Source organism: Gopherus flavomarginatus, chromosome 3 (assembly GCF_025201925.1).
Source record: "Gopherus flavomarginatus isolate rGopFla2 chromosome 3, rGopFla2.mat.asm, whole genome shotgun sequence".
NCBI classification, from domain to species: domain Eukaryota; kingdom Metazoa; phylum Chordata; order Testudines; family Testudinidae; genus Gopherus; species Gopherus flavomarginatus.
In genome coordinates, this window is record NC_066619.1 from 27,036,698 (window position 1) to 27,063,122 (window position 26,425).

At 46.4% G+C, this 26,425-nt stretch overlaps 1 protein-coding gene across 4 annotated transcripts in view; it reads left to right on the forward strand.

The window, feature by feature from the left end:
• NIPBL (NIPBL cohesin loading factor) overlaps positions 1-26,425 on the forward strand; it is a 309,341-nt gene that overhangs the window by 250,434 nt on the left and 32,482 nt on the right. For all 4 annotated transcript variants that reach the window (XM_050943765.1, XM_050943763.1, XM_050943764.1 and 1 more), the window contains 7 exons: positions 2,134-2,223; positions 2,769-2,983; positions 3,097-3,199; positions 4,119-4,217; positions 4,326-4,472; positions 13,426-13,560; positions 16,259-16,357. In XM_050943765.1, the coding sequence (XP_050799722.1) occupies positions 2,134-2,223; positions 2,769-2,983; positions 3,097-3,199; positions 4,119-4,217; positions 4,326-4,472; positions 13,426-13,560; positions 16,259-16,357 (888 nt within the window). The remainder of the gene's footprint in view (positions 1-2,133; positions 2,224-2,768; positions 2,984-3,096; positions 3,200-4,118; positions 4,218-4,325; positions 4,473-13,425; positions 13,561-16,258; positions 16,358-26,425) is intronic.

A 26,425-nucleotide genomic window follows, 5' to 3' on the forward strand; every position in this document is an offset into this window, starting at 1 on the left:
TTTTATAACTTCACTTCAGATCATTGAAGGGACACTTGTGCAGCCCCAATAAGCTCTGATTTTTTTAGATATATTTGAGCACATGAAATCAGTGGTGTTTGTGTAGATGTTACATCCTTGGACAACAGTTACTAACAGATAAACTTGCTTTGTCAAAATTAATGAGACTGTTTCTGTCAACTTCTCCCTTCTTTTTCCCTGCCTTTTTGCCCTGGTGACCTAAGCAACCTGCCGTACCAGTGTCTAATATTTGTAACACAACAGACAGTGTTTCTTGATTTGTCTGTGTCAGACTGTTTTGTGTGATTTACATCCTTAGGCATTTTTTTCCAATAACGGGCCATAAAAACATCACAGACTGAATATTAAACCAGTAAGATTTTTGGAAGACAGTTTATTTTCCTCTGTCACATTCTGCTATACAGTTGTTTCTGTTAAGTGATAGTGGCCATTGTCTGGCTTGTAGGAAAAGGTGTGTGAAGTGACTTTCTGCAGTATCTTCAGACCAGTGATCAGAAGAGAAGGGAGACTATTTAGGTCCACACTGGTACAGGAAAAGCCCTCTTTTACCTGGACCAGGTGGAACAGCCCCTACCCTCTCACCCATGGAAGTAGGTTAAATACCAGGTTTTGTCATAATCCATTGTGGGCATTGTGCTACTCATTTGTTTCAAGGGCCTCGGGGAGGAGGCTGGGAAGGAATTTCTTCCCTCTCCTCCAGATTGACCAAGGTGAGATAGGGTTTTCTCATCTGCCTCACAGCGTATTGAGGCTTTGTGGTGACAAACATGAAACGAAGGTTAGGTTTTGATGTTGCAACTCATTATGTAAGCATGGAGTGGATGTCCAGTGTAGGTATTCTGTAGGGAAAGGATATGGTGATCAGATAAAATGGTTTAGTGAAGGATTTAAAGGAGATATTCTTTAAAGAAGTGGAAACAGGGAGTGGAGTGAGTTCAGTGCTCCTATGATTAGTATGGCAGGGAGCCAACTCTCCCTCCTTTATAGTCCTCCATAACTCTTGTTTGAGGGAGATGGGCAGGGCCGGTGCAAGGAATTTTCACGCCCTAGGGGAAACTTCCACCTAGCGCCCCCCGCAGCCCTGCAGCAGCTCCCCATCCCCAGGCCCGGGGAGCCCTGCAGTATCTCCCCACCCTAGCTCACCTCTGCTCCATGTCCTTTCCAAGCACGCTGTCCTGCTCTAATTCTCCTCCCAGGCTTGCGGTGCCAAACAGCTGATTGGCGCCACAAGCCTGGGAGGTGGGAGAAGCGAAGCAGCGACTGCATGGTGGAACCCCTGGGCTGCTGGCGGCGCCCTGACCCTGGGGAACCCCTGGGTTGCTGGCGGTGGCGCGCTGACCCAAGGGAACCCCTGGGCTGCCGGCTGCTGGCAGCGGCACGCTGACTCAGGGAAATCCCTGGGCTGCCGGCTGCTGGTGGTGGCGTGCTGACCCAGGGGAATCCCTGGGCTGCTGGTGGCGGCGCGCTGACCCAGGGGAATCCCTGGGCTGCTGGCCTCGGCGAGCTGACCCAGGGGAATCTCTGGGCTGCCAGTAGCAGCTCAGACTCCCTCTCCCTCCCAGGGCAGCGGCCGCTCAAACACTTAAAAAAAAAAAAAATTGGAGGGCGCCACTTTTTGGTACTCCCAAATCCTGCCACCCTAGGCAACCGCGTAGTCCGCCTAAATGGTAGCACCGGCCCTGGAGATGGGGGGTGAGGTCCCAGCATCGAATTGGCTGGGGACTAGGCTAGGTAAAGGGTTAGGGCTGACAATAGTCCCCACTCCCAGATATATGTAAATGATTATGGAATTACCTGCACTGTACGCTTTTATCTGCCAGGTATTCTGACATTTAAGAATAGCTGTGGCCTAATTAAACTGCATCCAATGTCTCCTGCCCTTCTTCCGGCATAGCCGGACAATGTCCCTCATGTATAATCTGGTTTGTATGTTGCAGTTTTATTGATGATTTATTTATAAAAATTATCTAAATAGTTTGGAATTATTGTCAACATAATTAATTGTGTGCTTTTACATTACATTAATTTATATGCATGTGTGTATAATGATTTCTTGATCATATTTGCAACGGTAAGATATATCTGATGAATGTATCTTGCTACATATTACAGGTTTCAGGAGGAGAAGATGAAATCCAGCAGCTGCAAAAAGCATTGCTAGATTATTTGGATGAAAACACAGAGACTGATGCCTCATTACTGGTAAATTTCAATTTTCTGGATGTATTATGTCTATATAAATATAACTTCATTAAAGGAAGTTCCCCAAGACTCTGAGACAGACATACTTGTGCCTTGGTTACACCCTCGTTCTAATCCCAAAACTATTCATAGCATGCATCTCTCTAAAGTAGCTGAAATCTTAGTAGACCCATTCTATTGAATTTCAGTCATAATGTTTATAATGGTCCTTGCCTGCCAGTGCTTAAATTCTATTCAGAGCACATTGTTTACTTTGTATTTTATGCATTCAGACTGACTCTCTTTCCTAAATGCCATACTTGACACTGTAGACATCCACATATACTATTTATCTACTATAATCCTTTGGTTCTTGTCAGTGGTATTGTTTGTATTAGACTAACACATTCTCCAGTCTACCTTTCAAGTCTCAAACAAAAATGTTGAATAGCTCTGAACTGAGGGCTAATACTTGTATGGACCCAATTTAATTTCTTCACAACTTGAAAAGGAACTATTAATAATCACTCTTTGTTTTTTCTGCCCATCTTGTTGCATTTCTCCAGTTTTCTCGGAAATTTTATATAGCTCAATGGTTTCGTGACACAACTATGGAGACAGAGAAAGCAATGAAATCTCAGAAGGATGAGGATTCATCGGAAGGAACTCACCATGCAAAAGAAGTTGAGACAACAGGACAAATCATGCATAGAGCAGAAGGTCGTAAAAAATTTCTTCGCAGTATCATTAAAACTGCACCCTCTCAGTTCAGTACATTGAAGTAAGTTTCAGTAATTATGGGTTTAGTGTGTTACCTGCTCATTTGACTTATAAGCTTTTTTGTTTTGTTTTTTAATAAATAACTCTCAAGTATTGTGTTTAATTTTGTTGCAGGATGAATTCTGATACTGTGGACTATGAAGATGCTTGCTTGATTGTTCGCTACTTGGCCTCTATGAGGCCGTTTGCCCAGAGCTTCGATATTTATTTGACACAGGTAAACTGTGCCAGAAGTCTTAATGCTGTGAAATACAGTTGGTTTCCTGGTTCCAAACACTTATGGGGTAGTGTGCAATGTCTGTTCATTGTTGAGCACAGGTATTTAATAGGTCATGATAACACCACATGTTTTCATGTTATGTATTGATAGCACATGCTTATTTTTCTTTTTTCCTGCATGTATATTACACGTACCATACTGTACATATATTGTTTGATTTGTGCATATGTAGAGATCCATCAACTAGATGGGCACAATAAAAAGATAACTAAAAAATGTTGAAACCTTTTTCACAGATTTTTCTAAAATGCATGCCTGATTGGGACCATGACCTCATAAAACATGTCTTCATAGATAGTTCATATAACTGTATAAATTTTAAATTGGACATTCAAACCAGCTCAATCATTTGCCTGCAATGAATGGTGCTGTCATGCTGATGGTCATGGTTTGACCAAGTGACCTTAGTGTTCCTTCTTTCTGACTGGGAGAGGAGCACTAACATGTTGACATGGTGATACATTTGAGCTCCAGGTAATGCTTTGGGTCACATTACTTTCTTTGATCCACTTAACAGAGCTATCTCAAAGTTGAGGTGCACAAATCCTGTTTGGAGGATAATAAAGCGACATATGGATAGGAAAAACAGAGCTAAAATAAACGGATGGACCCTATGGATCAAATTTGGGTTATGGCTTATCATAGTGAGGGAGAATCCAGGCTCCAGTATCAGTGCAGGAAAGTCATCACTCACATGTATCCCCTCACTTTCTAAAAGTTTGTTTGATTTTTGGTAGTTGATTGTTCTCATTTTAGTTTGACTTTTGCATGTTATTCCATTGTATTTTTGCTTTCATTGAACACTGCTTGCTACTTTCCAAAAGCGATTAAAATGTCACTTTTGTTTTCTTATTAGATTCTGCGTGTGCTTGGTGAAAATGCGATTGCAGTTCGAACAAAAGCCATGAAGTGTTTGTCTGAGGTTGTTGCTGTAGACCCCAGCATTCTAGCCAGGGTAAAAAAAGGGAAATTATCTGTAATGTACATGCATTCTTCTGTTCACATTTAAAAGAAATTCTGTTTTTCCATAGTTTACATTCATGTTTTCCTTTTTTTTTTTTAGTTGGATATGCAACGAGGTGTTCACGGACGGTTAATGGATAACTCCACTAGTGTACGAGAAGCAGCTGTGGAGTTGCTTGGTCGGTTTGTGCTCTGTCGACCTCAGCTTGCTGAGCAGTATTATGACATGCTCATTGAGCGAATACTGGTATAGTCACTTTTGAAATCACTTTGATGTTTGTAAACACATTTTTAACGGGGTTTATATTCTTAATTATATTGAATAGTATCCCACTTCCTAGAGTAAATGAACTTGTATAGATTTTTGGAGAATTAAAACTAAAAATTCTGCCCACCAGACTAACCTTCTGAATTGAAACAATTGCTTTTGTTGAGGAACTGGTGGGTCAGAAGCTAAACCTATAAATTTTTGTATTCTAATTTTTGGCATTGTAAAAACATTTTCTGATGCCAAAAACCGAATATTTTGTATATGTGTTTGATAGATCACATGAACATGTTAAATTAACCATGAGAGAGAATTAGTATTTTGCATGTCAAGTTATTTATTTTGATTAAAACATGCATGTGGAAGGCTTTAGGAGCATGTATGTATCAAACACTTGTAAATACATATAGAAATATTCAGTGTGACCCTATCATTGTTTAAATAACTTGTAACATATTAAATCTAAAAGCCTGAACTTCTTATTCCTATATTTCCATCTCTGTAGATTAAGCTTGAGAAAATAGATAAGCTATGAAGTGCATCTAAGATCTGTCTTTTTTATCTCTTAAACCAAGAGTGGTGTAAAAGGTTAAGTTCCAGAGCCAATAGTCTGATAGTAAGAGAGCTCTGCTCTCGGAACATTGTGGGGACTGGTCTGAACTATAGGGGTAAAACAGGAGAAGAGAGAATCTCTAAGGCATACAAGACCCAAATATTGAAAGTGGTTGTTATTGGTATCACTATAGTGCGTAGGAGTCCTAGTTATGAACCATGATCCCATTGTACCAAGCACTGTATAAATACTGAACAGAAAAAATAATCTTTACTCTCAAAGGCATGCAGTCTAAGTACAAGGAAAGAGACAATAGATGGATACAGACAGACTAATTGGGGAGTACAAGAAAACAATGAGACAGAGTTGGTCAGCATGATAGGCAGTGGTCTTAACATACCAGGAGTCTAACCATTGCAAATTTTTTTTGTTAAATGCACCTAAAGATGAATTTGTTGGAAGCTAGTGCAGTCTCTGGAGTTCAAGTGCAATATGCTACCTTTGAAAAAACACCATTATGTTACACTGCGATAGCTGAAGTTGTGAATTATCTTCGGATATAATCCAATTTATGGTAGAACATTTTGCAGAAAGTCAATCTCAAGGTCACAAAAAGACGGGTAACACTGGCAGTGTCCATAGTTGGACAAAAAATAGTTGCCTCCTTCTGAATAGTGCAGATTTGGAGGGAGGGAAAGTACTCTTGCTGTTTCTGCCCTTTGGATATTAAGAAGGGTGGAAGAATCCACTAAGATCCTCCAAATTACAAACCTGAGTAACAAAGGATGGGAAAACTCCCTCTTATATTTCTGTATATATTTCCAATCAATAATATCTTTATCTTATCTGAGAGTTTCAGCAAGCTAGAGCACAAGCTGATTTCTCGTCTAAACATTGGGAGAGTTGCAGTTTGAATCTGATAACCTAGAGATTTAGAACTTGGAGTGATCTACATATAGAAGGCCTCATCATCTCACTATCACCATTAGATTGCCTCATGTACATGTTGAATATGAGGGGTAACAAAAAAGAGAGCCTGCTGTAGCGCACTTGGGACAGAAGAGTACAAACCTGATAATTTAAAATATGAAACTGGTCAAATGAGGATTTAGTTATTGACATCATTTGTTGCTGTAATTTAAAGCATTAAATTTGTGTTATAATATATCTAGGCAATAATCAAAAATGTAATTTGCAGTGAAATAGCCCAGTGGCCTAGTAGTTGTACTCCTAAATACATGCCTATCACAATATGTGGTAGACCTCATCCAGTGCACTAAATGCCCCAATAAACAACTATGTGAGCGAAACCTGACAATCACTATGCTATTGAATGAACTCTCACAGGAAAATGATAAAATACAAAAAACATCCATCACCTGTGAGTGAACACTTTTCACAAAGCCATCACTCTCTGTCTGACTTGTCAGTCCTCAACCTCAAAGGAAACCCCTAGAACACTTTCAGAAGATGAGCCTGGGAGTTTAACTTCATGACTCTGCTAGACACTAAAAATCATGGACTGAACAGACTGACTGGGTTTATGGTTTATTAAAACAATCTGTAACCTACTAACCTCCCATTCTGTCCTATGACTGCAGAGATGTTAACAGGTCAATGCTATCTTGAATAGTCTCTTAGAATATGTGCTAACTACTTATACTAAAACAATCTGTTCCATGTTGCATTTAGCTGTGACGGTTGGACCTGTAGAAAGAGCTCTGGGTGGCTCAAAAGCTTTTCTCATTCACCAACAGAAGTTGGTCCAATAAAAGTTATTACCTCACCCATTTTGTCTCTCTCATGCAGAACATCTCCATTTTAATTGTCAGTTTGTTGCATCCCAAGCCAGTCTCCTAGAAAGGAAGGAAGTGTAATCTCTGTCCAGTTAATATGCAGAGTTCTTCTTCAAGTGCTTGCTCATATCCATTCCAGTTAGGTGTGCGCGCGCCGCGTGCATGTTCGTCGGAAGATTTTTACCCTAGCAACACTCGGTGGGTCGGCTGGGCGCCCCCTGGAGTGGCGCAGCTATGGCACCGGATATATACCCCTGCCGACCCAGCCACCCTTCAGTTCCTTCTTACTACCCGTGTCGGTCGTTGGAATAGTGGAGCGCGGCTTAGCTGACCTCCACTTCCCTAGCTACTCATAGTTCTTGTGTATATAGTTATAATCCTTTTATATATATATTTGTATAGTTATACGTTTTTTCTTTACTAGCATAGTTAGTTTAGTAATAGCTAGCGGGGTTCGGGGAGTAGCCCCTTCCCTGCACCCAGTGCCGGAGCCCATGCCCGGCTCACCGGGTTTTAAACCGTGCTCGGCCTGCCACAAGCCGATGCCGACAGGAGATCCGCATGACTCCTGTTTGAAGTGCCTCGGGGAATCGCACTTGACAGCTAAGTGCCCCGTTTGCAAGGCTTTTAAGCCGAGAACAAAAAGGAGCAGGACTTTCACTTACCCCTCCGCCTTTGGCACCGAGCGATGATCAAGCGGCGGGCAGAAGCGCCCCCTCGGCACCGGACCCCGCCGGTACTGCCAAGGCCTTTCGGCACCGGCCGTCGCCGGCACCGAAGTCGACTCGGCACCGCTCCCTCTCTCCGAGGTCGAGAAAGCCTTCGACTCCTGCTGGTGCCTGATGGCTCCCTGGCATGTGCCGTGGTTGAACTCCCTGCTCCTGCTGCTTCCGTGCCACCTGCACCGCAGCCAGAGAGCTCGTCTAAGTCGGATCGCCCGGCACCAACACCTGCCGCGGCACCGACGACGTCGGCACCGTCGATCCCAGTCCCACGAGGGCCATCGGATCCAGTGCCTGATGGCTCCCTGGCATGCGCCGTGGTTGAGCTTACTGCTCCTGCTGCTTCCGTGCCAACTGCACCGCAGCCAGAGAGCTTGTCTAAGTCGGATCGCCTGGCGACGACGTCGGCACCGTCTATCCCGGTCCCACGAGGGCCGTCGAATCCAGTGCCTGACGGCTCCCCGGCATGCGCTGTGGTTGAGCTCCCTGCTCCTGCTGCTTCCGTGCCAACTGCACCGCAGCCAGAGAGCTCGTCTAAGTCTGATCGCCCGGCACTGACACCTGCCGAGGCTCTGATGATGTCGGTACCGTCGATCCCGGTCCCACGAGGGCCGTCGAATCCGGTGCCTGACAGCTCTTTCTTGGGTGCTGGCTGGTGAGTCTTGCCCACATGCCCAGGGTTTAGCTGATCACCATATTTGGGGTCGGGAAGGAATTTTCCTCCAGGGCGGATTAGCAGGGGCCCTGGAGGTTTTTCGCCTTCCCCTGTGGCGTGAGGCATGGGTCGCTTGCTGGTGGATTCTCTGCAGCTTGAGGTCTTCAAACCAATTTTGAGGATTTCAATAACTCAGTCCTGGGTTAGGAGTTGTTATAAAATTGGATGGGTGGGGTTCTGTGGCCTGCCTTGTGCAGGAGGTCAGACTAGATGATCATATTGGTCCCTTCTGACCTATGAGTCTATGAGCTCCCCAGTATGCACTGTGGTTGAGCCTACTGTTCCCTCCACACTGGAGACATTCCCAACGGTGGGGGATTTCATTGCCATGACAGAGTCGATGCTGCCTGACCCCGGCACCGCCGGTGCGGGTAATGCAGTCTCTTGGCAAGCCTCCCTTGATATGACCATCCTCTGTCGGCACAGCAGAGCGGCACCGTTCATGATCACGGTCCCGCAGACACTCCAGGTCCCGTCGGCACACTCGACACCACTTGCAGTCCCGGTGCTGTTCTCCTCCTCGGTACCGGTCGCACTCGCCGCACCAGTCGGTATCCCATTCGCCGACCCGCTACTATCGGCACTGTTCCAACTCCCAGCACCGCTACAGGTACCGTGAGTCCCGTAGCCTCTCCCGACCTCGAGTCTCGAGATCTCGGTCGACCTCCCGGCACCGCTCTGGTTGCAGGTCTGGATCTCGTTCCAGGTACCGGTACGCCTCCCGGTACCGGTCCCCGGTGCCGAGTTGGGCAAGGTCTGATAGAGTCAGAGACTCTGCCCATGCTTTTTTAGCACCTCCATGGCCATCCAGACACGCATCCGTGTCATCCCACGCGGGCAGATCTTATGCTCAGGACCACGATTCTGATGTACCCACCAACAACCTGAGAGCCCATCAGGACCTCCTAAGGAGAGTACGACACAATATGGACCTCCAGGTGGAGGAGGTCCCGGAGGTAGAGAACCCGGTATGGTGCCCTCTAAGGGGTACGACTACTTGTCTGTCCGTCCTCCTCTCTGCTCACTAGTCGTTCAGTCCGTTAAGGAGAGGGAACAGCATGGCCAGCAGGAACCAGCCCCGAAATTGAAGGAGGCTAGGCGAATGAACCTACTCGGCCGCCAGGTGTACTCTGAAGAGGCCTTACAGCTCTGGGTGGCAAAGCAACAAGCCTTGCTTAGCCCCTATAATTATAACACCTGGGTGGCGGTAGTTTAGTTTATGGAGTTTCTCCCTCAAAACTCCCGCCAAGAGTTCGCTGCTCTCTTGGAGGAAGGGAAAAAGGTGCCCAGACCGTCCCTACAGGCCTCGTTGGATGCAGCAGACTCAGCAGCCAGGACTCTGGCCTTGGGTGTTGCCATGAATCGCATCTCATGGCTTCAGGTTTCAAACCTCCGGCCGGAGCTGCGGTATGCCATTCAGGACTTACCATTTGATGGTAAAGGCCTCTTCGCGGCAAAGACAGCCCCGGCTGCAAAGCCTGAAGGACAACAGGGTCCTAATGCGCTTTCTCAGCGTGCATACGCCAGCGACCAAACGCAGGCCTTTCCGTCCCCAGCCACACCGCCGTACTCTGTGCCTAGCCAGACAGGACTTTGGCAGACGGCGCGGCCGAGATGGTCGCAGACAAACGTCAGGACCCCTAGAGGCCAAGGTCAAGGTCCCTCGCAATCACCACCGGGACCAAAGATGAACCTTCCAAGGTGCGCCCGAGGGCGGTGTACCAGTCACAGGCCGGGAACCCACTCCTACTTTCTCCTGGCGTGGCCCCAGTTAACTTCAGATCGCTGGGTCCTGCGCACGGTGGAGCATGGGTACCACCTAGAATTTGTTCCAACCCTGTCTCCCTTCAGGGACCGCTCTCACGAGCAATTCCTCTTACAAGAGGTGCAGATGCCGATGGGTGAAAGGGGCAAGGGGTTTTACTCCCGTTATGCCCTAGTCCCCCACTCGAACGGAGGTCTCAGACCTTCCTAGACCTGCGAGGACTCAACCAGTTTATGATAAGGTTGAAATTCCGCATGGTATCCCTGGGAACCATTATCCCGTCCTTGGATCCTGGAGACTGGTATGCCGCCCTCGATATGAAGGATGCGTACTTTCACATCGCCATCTTCCCTCCGCACAGGAGATACCTCCGCTTTCTAGCCAACCATCAGTACTTCTGGTTTACAGTCCTGCTGTTTGGCCTTTCTACAGTTCCACGACTATTGTCCAAGTATATGGCCGTAGTCGCCGCCTACCTTCGCCGATGTCGAATATGTGTTTTTCCATATCTGGACGATTGGCTTATCCGAGGAGACTCCGAGACACACATCACTCAGCATGTGGGCATCGTCACGGACCTATTCACACGTCTAGGCCTGATGGTTACTATAGAGCAATCCACTCTGGTTCCCACGCAGAGGTTGGACTTCCTAGGGGCTATCCTGGTCTCCGACCTAGCCGGAGCGTGCTTACCACAGCCGCGGTTTCAGGCGATGGCAACAATCATCCGAGGTCTGCAGACTTTCCCAACGACCTTGGCTCGCACTTGTCTCGGTCTCCTGGGTCCATGGCTGCCTGCAAGTTTGTAACCAAACACACCAAGCTCCGCCTCTGTCCTCCAAGTCTGGCTCACCTCGGCGTACCGCCCGGACAGGGACCCAATGGTCATGATAATCACCGTTCCTTCAAGCACACTAGGCTCCCTAGAATGGTGGCTAACTCCCTCCCTGGTGTGGGCAGGGATGCCGTTCCATCCGCCCCAGCCCTCACTGCCCCTGACGACGGACGCGTCATCTCTCGGCTCGGGTGCTCACCTCGGTCACCTTCGAGCTTAAGGCCTTTGGTCTTCTCGGGAGCTGGCATTCCACATCAGTGCCCAAAAATGAGAGCAGTCCGCCTGGCGTGCCAGGGGTTCCAACAGCAGCTGCGAGGCCGTGGTGTCTCAGTGTTTACAGCCAACACAACGGCCATGTGCTACATAAACAACCAGGGAGGGACATGGTCCTCCCCCTTTTGTCAGGAGGCCATCCATCTCTGGGACTTTTGCATGGCCCACTCGATGAATCTGGTAGCGTCCTTTCTCCCAGGCGTTCGTAACGCCTTGGCGCTTCGACTCAGCTGGTCTTTCCTCTCTCACGAGAGGAGACTTTTCCCCACATAGACCTGTTCGCTTACTGCGAGAGCAGGAAATGCCAGATGTTCTGCTCCTTCCAAGGTCTCTCCTCGGTATCAATCTCGGACGCATTCCTGATGCCGTGGAAGGGCCAACTCCTTTATGCCTTCCAACTGTTCCCACTGGTTCATTAGGTCCTACTCAAACTCCGCAGGGGCAGAGCGTGCATCATCATGATCACTCCAGCGTGGTCCAGGCAGCACTGATACACCACGTTGCTCGACCTGTCAATAACCAACCCAATTACACTGCCACTCCGCCGAGACATCATAACTCAGGGCCACGGCAGGCTTCGTCACCCGGACCTGCAGTCTCTACACCTCACAGTGTGGCTGCTGCGTGACTAAACCGGGGTGGCAGGAAGCCTTCCACCTGGTCAACGTACCTGACCGAGTGGAAGTGTTTCTCCTACAGGTGCGAAACGCTCGATCTTACTCCTACTGAGGTCTCGATCCCCTCTATTTGGCCTACCTCTGGCCTTCAACAGCAGGACCTAGTGGTGTCATTGCTGAGGGTACACTTGGCAGCCATCTCTACCTTCCACCCAGGCTAAGGTGGTCATTCCGTGTTCTCACACTCTATGGGTTCAAGGTCCCTCAAAGGCTTGGAGCGCTTACACCCTCAAGTACGCCGCCCAGCCCCAACCTGGGACCTCAACCTAGTTTTAACCAGACTTATGTCTCCCCCATTCGAGCCATTAGCGAACTGCTCGCTGCTATACCTGTCTTGGAAGACAGCTTTCCTTGTAGCCGTTACATCGGCCAGACGAGTCTCCGAGCTCAGGGCTCTTACGTACACTATGTACGCTATGGTTCCACCGTACACTATGTTTCACAAAGACAAGGTGCAGTTACGACCACACCCGGCTTTCCCCCCTAAGGTGGTTTCGGCCTTTCATGTTACCCACGCTCAACGCAATGGGCGCAACAATTGCACTCCCTGGATGTCTGTAGAGCGCTCGCATTTATATTGCACGGACAGAACCATTTTGTAAAACGCCCCAACTCTCTGTCACGGTAGCAGACCGAAGGAAAGGCCTACCTGTTTCCTCTCAGAGGATCTCATCTTGGGTGATGGCGTGCATCTGCACTTGTTATGATTTGGCTCATATTTTCCCAAACCACATCACCATGCATTCTACCAGGGCTCAGGCTTCATCTGCCGCCTTGCTGGCTCGTGTACCTACCCATGAGATCTGTCGCGCAGCTCCATGGTCCTCGGTCCATACCTTTGCTTCGCATTATGCTCTGGTTCAACAGTCAAGAGATGCTGTAGCCTCTGGCTCAGCAGTTTTCATTCTGCCACATTTCACTCCTATCCCACCGCCTACGTAAGGCTTGAGAATCACCTAACTGGAATGGATATGAGCAAGCACTTGAAGAAGAAAAGACGGTTACTCACCTTTGTAGCTGTTGTTCTTCGAGATGTGTTGCTCATATCCATTCCAAACCCACCCTCCTTCCCCTCTGTCGGAGTAGCCGGCAAGAAGGAACTGAAGGGTGGCTGGGTCGGCAGGGGTATATATCTGGCGCCATAGCGGCGCCACTCCAGGGGACGCCCAGCTGACCCACTGAGTGTTGCTAGGGTAAAAATCTTCCGACGAACGTGCCCGCGGTGCACGCACACCTAACTGGAATGGATATGAGCAACACATCTCAAAGAACAACAGCTACAAAGGTGAGTAACCGTCTTTTATCAGGCTCTAATAGATTTTAGACCAATCCTTAATACCAGAATGAATGCGGAGCTCTTGAGGGAGAGAATGTAGAAAGGGGTAATAATGCAGTATTCACAGGACTTGACTTCCAGGAGCTACAGGATCCCTGGAATGAAATAGTGTTACCAAACAGTAATGCTGTCTTTTATAGAGGTGCATTTAGAATTTCTTATTGTTTTCACATGTTTTGCAAGTTAAGCTTGATAACTTTTAATTGATATTAATGCACACAATACTTAAATTCATTATCACTTTTGCTTTCTCCCACCAGGATACTGGTATCAGTGTCAGAAAGAGAGTTATAAAGATTCTTAGGGATATCTGCATAGAACAGCCAACATTTCCCAAAATTACAGAGATGTGCGTGAAAATGATTCGCAGAGTCAATGATGAAGAGGGCATTAAGGTATGGTAGAACATTTCTTTTTTTAATTGCAGTTTATTTTAGTTTTCTTTTATTTTGAGAAAGAAATAACAAGTCTTAGATTTTTCCTTAAAAGGATTTCAGAGTTTCTTTAGTATGTGTATAATTTTTATTCGGTTTTAACTTTGTAAATAAATGTCTTTTTTTTTTAATTCACAATCTTATTGATAGGTTCCTGTCAGACATGTTGTTTTGTTGTTTACTCCATTTTTTGTTTAAAAAATAAGGGAGCTCAAAAATAAAATAAAAATATTTAGATTTATTTCTTCTTTTCCACTTGCAAATATTGATTATCTCCACTCTGTGTCTGATTATTGACATAAATAAACCCTCCCAACTTGGGAGGGGCTGCAAGTGCTTTGGAGGATAGGATTAAAATTCAAAATGATATGAAGAAATTATCTGAAGTAAACAGAATGAAATTCAGTAAGGACAAATGCAAATTACTCCACTTGAGAAGGAACAGTCAATTGCACAAATACAAAATGGGAAATGACTCCCTAGGAAGGAGTACTGTGAAAAAGGATCTGGGATCTATAGTGGATCACAAGCTAAATATAAGTCAAGAGCGTAATTGTTGCGCCCCCCCCCCCCAAAAAAAAAAAAAAAAACAAAACAAACGTCATTCTGGAATGCATTAGTAGGAGTGCTGTAGGCAAGACAGGAGAAGTAATTCTTCCACCCAACTCTCTGTTAATAAGATCTCAGGTGAAGTATTGTGTCCAGTTCTGGGTACCATATTTCAAGATAGATGTGGACAAATTGGAGAAAGTTCAGAGGAGAACGACAAAAATGATAAAAAGTCTAAAAAAACATGATCTATGTCTATGAGGAAAGAGTGAAAAAATTGGGTTTGTTTAATCTGGAGAAGAGACGACTGAGGGGGGACATAACAGTTTTCAAGTACATACAAATTTGTTACAAGAAAGAGGGTAAGAAATTGTTCTTGTTAACCTCTGAGGATAGGACATGAAGCAAATGGGCTTAAATTGCAGCAAGGAAGGTTTAGATTGGACATTAGGAAAAACTTCCGAATTATCAGGGTAGTTATGCACTAGAACAAATTGTAGGAAGGTTGTGGAATCTCCATCACTGGAGGTTTTTAAGAACAGGTTAGACAAACATCTGTCAGGAATGGTCTAGTTATTATGTAGTCCTGCCTTAAGTGCAGGAGACTGGACTAGATGACCTATTGACATCCTTTCCAGTCCTACACTTCTATGATTGCATTTAAAAAATGAAGAAAAAACTACATTAAAAGCACATTATTTTGGTTGCCAAGTCAAGCACTGAAAAGTTATGAAATGCTAGATTTATATGTGCCTGTGTTACCTTAATTCTGTCCTTTCTGTACACTGAATGAAGTAGGGGCCTTATAGGGGGAAAAAAATCATATATGATTATGTAATTAAAGAGTGGAAATGAACAGCTGGATCTATGTTCTGGGATGGTGGGAGAGTCTGGCCTGGCTTTCTCCTCCTTCTCCACCTCCCAAAAGTTGGGGATGATCCTGCCACATGTGGTCCCCTGATGGGCTGCTGGGGCCATAACTGGAGTTGGGGGAACCTGGCTTTGCTTTCTCTTTTCTCCCTCCTCAGGCCCCCAACTTAGAGTTGGAGGGATTCCTACCTAACAGGGCACCCAAAGAGGCAGGGGCCAATTGGGGACATGTGCTGGGTCCAAGGTAGGAACCTAGCATAGCTCTCTTCTCCCCCCACCTTATTACAGCTGCTTTGGCAGCTCCTGGGTATTCCCAGTACAGTGTATGTTGTTACTGCTTTTGTGCAGTGGCAGCCTGGCCATAGAATGTTTCCGTGTTCAGTTGTTACTTTGGCATGCTGCCCAAATTTTCCTGAGGCTTGCAAGCCACAGATGAGAGAGGATGACTTTTATAGTTTATATCTCAGCAAAAGCTGAATGGAATTTCACAGGACAAAGAAAAGGCATTTCTTTAGACTGAAATGCTTGCCCCCTGCCATGTGTCAATGGCCTGCTGCAAACAGTGGAAGTATGAGAGTTTTCAATTGAAAGAGTGCAAGAATCCTTTATAAAGGACAGTATTAAGCAACTTAAACACAGAGGTTGTGACCAACTCCTCTTATAATATAAACACTGAATAGTAAGAATTTTACCAGCACTATATAGAGACAGGAATCTTCAATCAAACTTCAGCTGAAGAATCCAATTCTCTTCTTTTCTGTACAGATGTTAACTGTTCTGTTTGGCTGAGTGAAGCTTTCACTTTATCTAGTGATATATATCTGATGATAATGAATCACCAGGGAGATGCAGTAATGGTCTGCTGAAACTTGTAACAGTTCTTCCCAGTCTGACAAAATCTCTGTGTGAAAATGGCATTTTCCACAAATGTTGCTGTAGTGTGGATTTTTTGCAGCATGGATTTCCATTGGTCAGTAATTATCCAGGTGTCCTTCCAGGTAATGGTAACCTCAGATACAGCTTGGAAGCCCCAGGTGACTCATGCCTGGTCTGGAAATCTTAACTTCTAAGATAGAGATACAGGTCTTGCTCAGGTAAACTTCTCTTTCTAGAAGGCCTCACTTAGCTCCAAAAAATCTGTGTAAAATGACACACCATCAATACGTCTATACTCTTATGTGAGGAAACCTTTATGCCAAGATAAAGTTACATATCTCTGACAATATATTTTTTCCTCTAGAAACTGGTGAACGAGACATTCCAGAAACTCTGGTTTACTCCAACTCCCCACAATGACAAAGAAGCAATGACAAGGAAAATACTAAACATCACTGATGTGGTATGCCTTACAAATTTGAACTAAAAGTCACATGCAGGATTTGATTAGGTGTTTTTTAACATGTCTTGAAATAATTTTTATTGTTGAGCCTTCTTATAATATATAAAAATAAACAAGTAATTGAATCACCAGACAGTTTTATAAATATGTGTACTGCTCTTTTGCTATATACCTTAAGACGTGATGGGTTTATTCATCTGAGAGTTAGGAAGAAACAAGAGTATCTTGTAGGAAACTTTTAATATAAATCATGATTGGTGATGATAAATGGTACTACATTCTGTTGTGGTGCAGTAAAATTATAATTATACCAAATAGTATCCTATTACATACAATAAAATTCCCTAATAGAGCTATGTGTAGCCATCAGTGCTGCCTGGAGGCCACTAAATAAATTTTACTTCGTTTGAAGAAAGTATCCCATATGTGATACACAAAATCCATTTGAAAGGTTAATTTCAGTAGGTCAGTAAAAAATGTAGGGCCAGAATACCTGCTGGCATAAGCGCATACCGCTCTATCGAATGCACGTTTGGTTTTACCCACTTTATATCAGCAACAAATTGAACCCAAATTCTTAAAATCTTTACATGTGTCAAATGAAAAGTTTATATGTATAACTAAAATAATAATTGAACCAACAAGAGGTGATGCTATTTTAGGCTTGGTTTTGGTAAGTACTGAGGACATTATAGACAAAAGGGCAGATTTTTGAGAAATTAAGGGAGTCTAGTTAGTGAAGACAAACTGGATTGAAGAATTTATGGACATAAATGTGGAGTAGACTTGGAATTTCTTTGAGTCAATATGGAAAAATTATCTGGAATTTGCATCCCAAGTAAAGGGAAAAAACTTGGCAGACCTAACTGGATGAATAACCACCTCAAAAAAGATATCAGGTTTAAGCAAAGAGCCTACAAGGAATGGAAGAAAGCATTGATCAGCAAAAAAATATGTGTCTCGGAAATCAAAGTATAGGGATAAAGTGAGAATTGCCAAAAGTCAAACTGAGTTAGACTTTGCAAAGGAAATTAAAACAAATAGTAAATGGTTCCATAGCCATATAAATAAAAAGAGAACAAGAAAAGAAGTTTCAGAGTAGCAGCTGTGTTAGTCTGTATCCGCAAAAAAACCAGAAGTGCTTGCGGCACCTGAGACTAACAAATTTATTCCAGCATAAGCTTTCGTGGGCTTATTCCATTCCATTCTGTGCATCCAAAGAAGTAAGAAAAGAAGTGTGTCCATTATTCAGCATGGATGAGGTAAAGATTAAAGATGGGTCTAGGTATGACCCAAAAACTAAATGAATACTTTGCTTCAGTCTTCAGTAAGAATGATAATATAAAATATGGGAATAAAGACAAGATGGCTAATGGGAACAAGCATATAAAAATGGAAATGACCACATCCAGGGTGGAAGCAAAGCTTAAAGAGCATAATGTGTTCAAATTGGGAGGACCTGATAATCTCCATCCCGGAATACTGAAAGAACTGGCACATGAAATTGCAAGTCCAGAAGCAAAAGGTGTGTTAAAAAATCCATCAGACTGGAGAATAGGAAACATAGTACCTATTTAAGTAAGAGGAACTAGTGATCCAGGTAACTGCAGACCTGTAATTCTGACCTTAATACACCTCTACCTCGATATAAAGCTGTCCTTGGGTGCCAAAAAATCTTACCGTGTTATAGGTGAAATTGTGTTATATTGAACTTGGTTTGTTCCACCGGAGTGCAGAGTTCCCCCCTCCGCCCCCGAGCATTGCTTTACCACGTTATATCCAAATTCGTGTTATATTGGGTGGTGGTAAATCAAGGTATTATGCAAGGCTTTAGAACAGATTTTGAAGAAAAGGACAATTAAAGACACGCAGGTTAATGGGATAAAATGCAACATGGGTTTATCAAAGGAAAATCTTGCTAGACTAACCTTATCTTTCTTCGATGAAATAACTAATTTTTTTAGATAAGAGAAATACATTAGATTTAATCTATTTGGACTTCAGTAAAGTGTTTGATACTGTACCAGATGTGAAATTATTAGTTAAAATGGAGAAGATGGGAATCAGTGCATGAATTGTAAGGTGGGTAAGGAAGTGGCTAAAGGGAAGATGATAATGGGTTGTGCTGAAGGGAGAACAATCCATCTGGAGAGAGACCATTCAGAGTTCCTCAAGGATCTGTTTTGAGACCATTCTTATTTAATGTTTTTATTAGTGATCTTGGCCAAAAAAAAAAAAAAAAAAAAAGTGGGAGTGTGCTAATAAGACTTGCTGATTACACAGAGTTGAGAGGCATTGCCATTCTGGACAAAGAATGTAATATTATTCAGGAAGAACTAGATCAACTAGAGTAATAAAAACGGGATGCCATATAATAGTATGAAGTACAAGGTCGTGCACTTAGGAACAACAGCAGGAATTTATTCTTCGAGTGCTTGCTCATGTCGATTCCATTCTAGGAGTGTTCGCACCCACATGCACAGTTGTTGGAGATTTGCCTTAGAAGTATCCGTAGGGTCGGCTGTGACATCCTCTGGAGTGCCACGCTCGTGCATCAATATATCAGGCACTGTCGGCCCTACACCCTCTCAGTTCCTTCTTACCGCCCGTGGTGGTTGGTTGGAGAGCCTCTCCCCCTTGCCTCGTGAATGGTCATCAGTTTCCTACTTTGTTTCATGTATTAGAGCAGTAAATAGTTTTGTTTACTGTAGTTAGTAAGTAGTTGTTCAGTACTGTAGTTAGTAATTTAGGGTCCCAGTGGGGACTTTGCCCCAGGCAAGGCATGCCCCAGTCTCCAGGTTTTAAGCCCTGCACTGACTATAATAGGCCTATGCCTGTTAGTGACCCCCATGGCAGCTGTCTGAAGTGTTTGGGGTAATCTCATGTAAAAGAAAAGTGTTGCATCTGTAAGAACTTTCATCCCAGGACACAAAAAGACTGAAACATCTATTTGAGAGCCCTCCTCATGGAGGCTGCTCTCTGCTCGGCCTCTGAGCTGTCCCGGCTGGACTCGACTCCCAGTACTTAAGCCTCAGTGCGTTGTGCACCTCCGACACTGGGCTCTAACAGGCACCATTCCCCTTTGCTGGTGCCCCAGCAGAATTTGAAAGAGCGAGACCCTGCACTGAGCAAGAAGGACCAGCAGGCATCAGGTAAAGGACCCTGTTCGGACCACCCACTCACCCCGTAGCCACATGGGGATACATCACCCTGGGGACCTCCCACCCCTAATGGATCCACCACCAACTCCAGGAAGTGGTTGGGGACCCAGAGTTACTATGGAGTCAACGCCTTCCCAGCCCCTCCCGGTACCCAGAGAGCAAAGGACTCTCCCAGAGCAGCCAGCACCACCTGCTGCAGTGGACCCAGAGGGCAAGCCAGCCGTGAAAGCCTCCCAGAAGACGAATGAACACCACCAGTTTCTAGAGCCAAGGTAGAGCTCTTAGTCACCATGTCTCTGGTCTCTGCATCAGCCCAGGTCACCAGTTCGCTGCTTCAAATTGCTGATACTACTCTCACGGTCTCCGCCCTCTTGTCGAGACTCGCCCAGAGGGAGGTGCTGGTCACAGTCATCCTCTCACTGACCCTCTCCACGATGTCAATCGCCAGCACCTAGACCATGGAAACGTTCCCCAACGTGGTGCCACTCCACCTACTCCCAGCACCAGTCCACCTATTCAAGGCACCGTTCACCCATGGCAACGGTTAACTGCCAGACTCAGGCATCGCTAGCCCTGCCGTGGTCACCGGAGAAGGATTCCTCCAGCACTGAGAGGGAGTTCAGCCCCTTGTCTAGACAACACTGTTGCAACCGGGCTCCTGAGGCTGCGTCCACCTCCACGATACTGTTCTGGCAGTATGGCCAGTGCAATGACTCTATTAGAATGCCTGGGGCATGCCGGTTATGCTGAGGCTCCCTTCACACCAATCATTTGTTGCTGCTTCAGACAAGCATCAGATGGCACCGGGCTCGGTGTGTGAAGCGCAATTGGATGCTGGGGTGGAAGTGCAGGTGCCCACTCCAAAACTCCCTTCCCCCATGTGGGATGATGCCCGGGGCCCTCCCCCGGTGGTCCAGTCGTCCTCATCCTCTCCAGATGAGGTTGTCATGGCCCTCTTATGCTAGCCCACTGGATGATTTTAAGGAGCACCAAGCCCTGCTCCGAAGTGTCGCCATCAACATAGGCCTAGAGGTGGAAGAGGTGGCAGAGCAATCAGACACCTTGGGTAATGTGCTCTCTACATCAGCTCCGACACCTGTCGCACTTCCGGTGCACGAAGGAGTCCTGAAGATTGCCAAAGCCCTCTGGCAAATCCCATCCTCAATCTCACTCACCTCCAAGAGGGCTGAAAAAAAGTATTTCATCACAGCTAAGGAGTTTCAATACTTGTATACCCACCTGCCCCTGGGATCATTGGTTGTTTCTGCAGCCAATGAGAGAGACAAGCAAGGACAATCTAGTTCAGGGGTAGGCAACCTATGGCACGCGTGCAGAAGGTGGCACATGAGCTGATTTTCAGTGGCACTCACACTGCCCAGGTCCTGGCCACTGATCCGGGGGGCTCTGAATTTTAATTTAATTTTAAATGAAGCTTCTTGGACATTTTAAAAACCTTACTTACTTTACATACAACAATAGTTTAGTTATATATTATAGACTTATAGAAAGAGACTTTCTAAAAATGTTGAAATGTATTACCGGCACGCAAAACCTTAAATTAAAGTGAATAAATGAAGACTAGGCACACCACTTCTGAAAGGTTGCTGACCCCTGGTCTGGTTCCACCCCTAAAAATAAGGAAGCCAAGAGACTGGACCGTTTTGGAAGGAAAATTTATTTTAAGGCCAGTCTTCAGTTCAGGGTCACAAACCACCAGGCTCTTTTGGGGAGAAATAACTTCAACTTATGGGACTCCCTCTGTAAGTTCAAGGATTCCATGCCCCGGGACTTGGCCCAAGAATTCAGGGCCCTTCTTGAAAAGGATACTAAAGCAGCTCAGTGTTCCCGCCAAATAGCATGGGATGATGCCGATTCGGCGGCCAGGTTGATCGCCTCAGCGGTTGTCATGAGGCACAGTTCCTGGCTTAAGACCGCAGGAGATGCAGTTCTTGATTTATGATCTACCATTTGATGGGATTGGACTCTTTGCAGAGGCTGCAGGGACTAAAGGACACTCAGGCCACCCTCTGCTCACTGGGGTTACATACACCTCAGTCAGCAAGGAAACAGTTCTGGCTGCCACCAAGGCATTGGCAGTCTCAACAAGAGTCTGCAAGAAGAAGGGATAGGGACACGAGTTTAAGTCATCACCGCCCTTCCTCCTCCTTTTCACCTGCACAACTTAGCCTGGCAAAAAAACACAGGGTCCAGAAGTGGGCATTTTGAGCGTATGCTTGAGAGCGATGTCCCAGTCATATCCCTGGAGCCGCCTCATCCTTTCGTCAACCATCTTCATCCCTACCATTCAACCTAGTCACTGGTTACTTCAGACTGCTGGGTCTCTGGGCTACACCTTGCAATTCTCGGCCACCCCAACCCCCTCATACCATTCTTCCCCGTCCCTCTTCAGGGACCCTTCTCATGAGCAACTCCTCATTCAGGAGGTTAACAACCTCCTGCAGCTGGGAGCAGTAGTGGAGATCCCTTGGGAAATGAGGGGGAAATGATTCTACTCCTGCTATTTCCTAATCCCGAAGGCAAAGGGGGGCCTAAGACCCCTTTTGGACCTGCGGTGACTCAACAGATATCTCAAGAAGTTGAAGTTTCTCATGGTTTCTCTGACCTCCATTATCCCCTCCCTGGATCCAGGAGACTGGTATGCCGCTCTCAACTTGAAAGACGCTTATTTTCTTATTTCCATCTTCCAAGGACACAGATGGTTTCTCAAATTCAGAGTGCTACCCTTTGACCTCTCCTTGGCCCCACAAGTATTTGCAAAATGTATGGCCCTGGTAGCTGCTTACCTGAAATGTCGAGGAGTCCAGATCTGTCCTTATCTCGATGATTGGCTCATCAAGGGCAGGTGCAGTTTTGATCTGATGTGTTCCACCTGTGGGCCTGTTAGTAAACACAAAGAAATCAACCCTCATACCACTGCAATGAACAAAGTTTAAAGGGGTGGTCCTCGACTCCGTGCTGGCCAGAGTCTTCCTTCCAGAGGCCCATTTCTAAGCTATATCGGATGTGATCTCCCACGTAAGGGGCTACCCACTGACTACCATATGCACTTGCCTAAGGTTGTTAGGCCACATGACATCCTGTACTTACGTGGTCCATCATACCTGACAGGCATTGATCTACATCCCCAACAGGCATGACTTAGACCTTGTAGTCAAAGTGCTGGACCACATCCAGTCATCACTGGCATGGTGGTGGGACCCCAGATCAATGTTGGAGCGAGTTCCCTCCACGTCCCCGTCGCTGACTCTGGTTTCCAATGCCTTGGACCTGGGCTGGGGAGCCCACCTAACCGAGCTCAGGACACAAGGCCACTGGTTGCGGGTCAACCGCTCCCTCCACATAAATGTCAGGGAGCTCAGAGCGGTTCACTTGGCCTGTCAGTTTTTTTGGTCCCACTTGAAGGGCAAGTGGTTCAAGTCCTGATGGACAACACCGCCACAATGTTTTATATCAACCAGCAGGGCGGAGCCAGGTCGTCAGCCCTTTACCAGGAAGTTGTCTGGCTCTGGGACTTGTGTGCAGCTTGCCATTCGTCTCGTGACAGTGCACCTCCTCAGGAGCAGGAACATGTTAACAGATTGCCTCAGCAGAACCTTCTCATCTCGCCTCTAATGGTTGCTCCACCCCATGGTGGTCAGCATGATCTTCCAAAAGTGAGATCTCCACAAGTGGATTTGTTTGTGATTTGTCAGAACAGGAAATGCCACATGCTCTGCTCATTTTGGGGGATCAGTAGGGGCTCCTTGTCAGATGCTTTCTTATTCTCATGTTCGGGGGCTCTAATGTACACCTTCCCACCAGTGCCACTGATCCACAAAATCCTCATGAAGATCAAGCAAGACAGGGCCAAAGTGATCCCGATAGCCCCGGTTCGGCATGCTGCTGGACCTGTCGGTGATGGCTCCACTGCAGCTGCCTCTTTGGCTGGATCTCCTATCCCAGAACCATGGCAGTCTCCTGAACCTGAATCAGCAGCATTGCACCTGACAGCTTAGTTGCTGCATGGTTGAAAGAGCAGGAGTGCTTGGCCCATGTCCAGCAGGTCCTACTGGGGAGTAAAAAGCCCTCCACCAAAGAAACCTACCTGCTTGAGTTGTGGGCCTTGACCGAATGGCTTAGGCCTGAACAGGCATCACTGTTGATCCTGGATTACCTTCTGCATCTCAAACTCTAGGGCTTTTCCCTTTCATTGATTAAAATCCACTTGGCCACCATATCAGCCTCTCACCCCCCTTTTCAGGGCAGGTCTTCACTCATGACATGATGGTCCAGTTCTTGAAAGGTCTGGACTGACTCTATCCCCATGTCTGAGACCTCTGTGAGGCCTGAATCTAGTGCTCATGAGAGCTCCCTTCAAGCAATTGGCTTCCTGTTCCCTTCGTCTAGTCTCCTGGAAGGTGTCATTCCTGGTGGTGATAACGTCTGCATGAAGGGTCTCTGAGATTAGGGCATTTACCTTGGAGCCTCCCTATCCGGTGGTTTTTCAAGGACAAGATCCAGCTGCAGCCACACTCAGCTTTCTTACCCAACGTGGTTTTGCAATTTCACATGAGCCAGGGCATATTCTTGCCAGTCTTCTTCAAAAAGCCTCATAAGTTTGAAGAGGAGCGTATGTTGCACTCCCTGGATGTCAGGAGAGCACTAGCCTTCTATATCGTAAGAACCAAACCATTCTGTAAGTCAATGCAGCTATTCATCGTGGTGGCAGATAGGATGAAAGATCATCCAGTGTCCACCCAGAGAATTTTATCATGGATCACCGCCTTCATCCAGTTTTGCTGTGATCAGGCGAAAGTGCCTCCGCCGGCGACTATAACTGCCCACTCAACTAGGGCACAAGCCTCGGTGGCAGCCTTCCTGCCCCATTTGCAATTCCAGATATTTGCAGGACCGCCACCTGGTCATCCATTTACACATTCACATCTCACTACGTGCTTACCAAGCAAGCCCAAGATGACACTGGCTTTGGTAGAGCAGTATTGCAAGCCGCATGACTCTGAACACCGAACCCACCTCCAGGGATATTGCTTATGAGTCACCTAGAATGGAATTGACATGAGCAAGCCCTTGAAGAAGAAAAATGGTTACCGACCTTTTGTAACTGTTGTTCTTTGAGATGTTTTGCTCAACAATTGGAAATAATAGAGAAGGAGAAAGACCTAGGTATATTAGTCAGTCACAGGATGACTATGAGTCACTAATGTGGTGCATCCATGAAAAAAATCAAGTGCAATCCTAGGATTTCATCAGATGAGGTATTAGCAGTTAGAGATAATACTCCTGGGGGAATTCTGTGCCACTGCGCGTGCACAGAATTCATGTCCCCTGCAGATTTCTTTGCTTTCCTGCAGAAAAATTACTTCCTGACTGGGAAACAAAGGCAAGCTGCAAGAGCAGTTACACACCACTCCCTAGCAGCGCAGGTACATCATTTCAGGCACCCGGAGCAACCAGGAGAGAGGTAAATCACTGTTGGACTAGGAATATCCCAGGCAGTGGCTCCTACCCTGAGCCAGGATCAGCTGCTAGTTCCAGCTGGGTTGGAGGCAGGAGAGGATGACATTTCCTCTTCCCCAGCAAGGCATGGCTGGGGCTGTATCAGACCCACCCACAGAAACCTCCCCCAGCTGCAGGAAGCTCAGCATCCTCCCCTTCTTCCTGCCCCCATCACTCCTGAGCTGCAGGGGAGAGGGATCACTGTTTGGGGAACTGCTCCCCCATCCTCCCAACCCGTGTGCATCTGGACCTTCCATACCCAGACACCCCTGCCAAGTCTCACCCTGTACACCCAGAACCCCTCTATCACTCCATACCCGAACCTCACCCCCCTGAACCTCAACCCCTGCACCCAGACTCCCTGCCTCCAGGTCCCCACCCCTGCACCCCAGACCACCCCCCACTGAGCTCTCTGCACTCAAACGCCCACTCACCCACACTACCCTGATCCCCCACATCCAAACACCCATGCCACTGACCCCAACCTGCTGCACCCAGACTCCCACCCCACCAAGCCTCACTCCCACAGCACCCAGTCTCCCCCGCTGAAACCCCCCGCTCCCTCTGCTGAGCTGCAACCACTTTCACCTGGAAGTCCTTGCAGAGTCCAATTGCCCCTGCACCTGGAATCCCCCCAACAAGCCTCTGTGCATCCAGCTCACCCAACGCCTAGCCCCCCTACTGAGCTGCCTGCACCCAGATTGTCCCACACAGAACCCTCTCACCCCACACCGAGCCCCTTCACACTTGAATCCTGCCTGGTTGAGCCTGCCTGCCCCACACCTGGTGCAGAAGGGTAGGACCTTAGGGTGTTTCTGGGGCAGACCCAAGGCTTTGTGCTATGTCAGAGTTGGGTGCCCCCTCACCGCTGAGTCCATGTCCCGGGGTGGGGGTGGGGTGATGCAACATGATCTCTCACCTTCATGCATCCAGTAGCCTATGCTCCCCCCTGCCATGCTGGAGCCTCTGCATTTATTTACAGACAAATAAAATTTGCACAATTTTGCAGAATTTTTAATTTTTTGGCGCAGAATGCCCTCAGAAGTAAGATAAGGAGATGTTAATTTCATTGTACAAGGCAATGGTAAGATCTCACCTGAAATACTGTGTACAGTTCTGGTCACCCATATTCAAGAATGATGAATAAAAACTAGAACAGGTGTAGAGAAGTGCTAGTGGGAGGAGCATGGGTTAGGTAAGCCATTCTTATGAGAGGAGACTAAAAGAGTTTGGGTCATTTAGTCTAACAAAATGAAAACAGAGAATGGATAAGATTACTCCCTATCAGTACAGCAGGAGGGTAAACATCAGGGAGGGAGAAGAGCTATTTAAGCTATAGGACAATATTTTCTTGAGAACAAATGGATGTAAACTGGCTATAAATAAATTT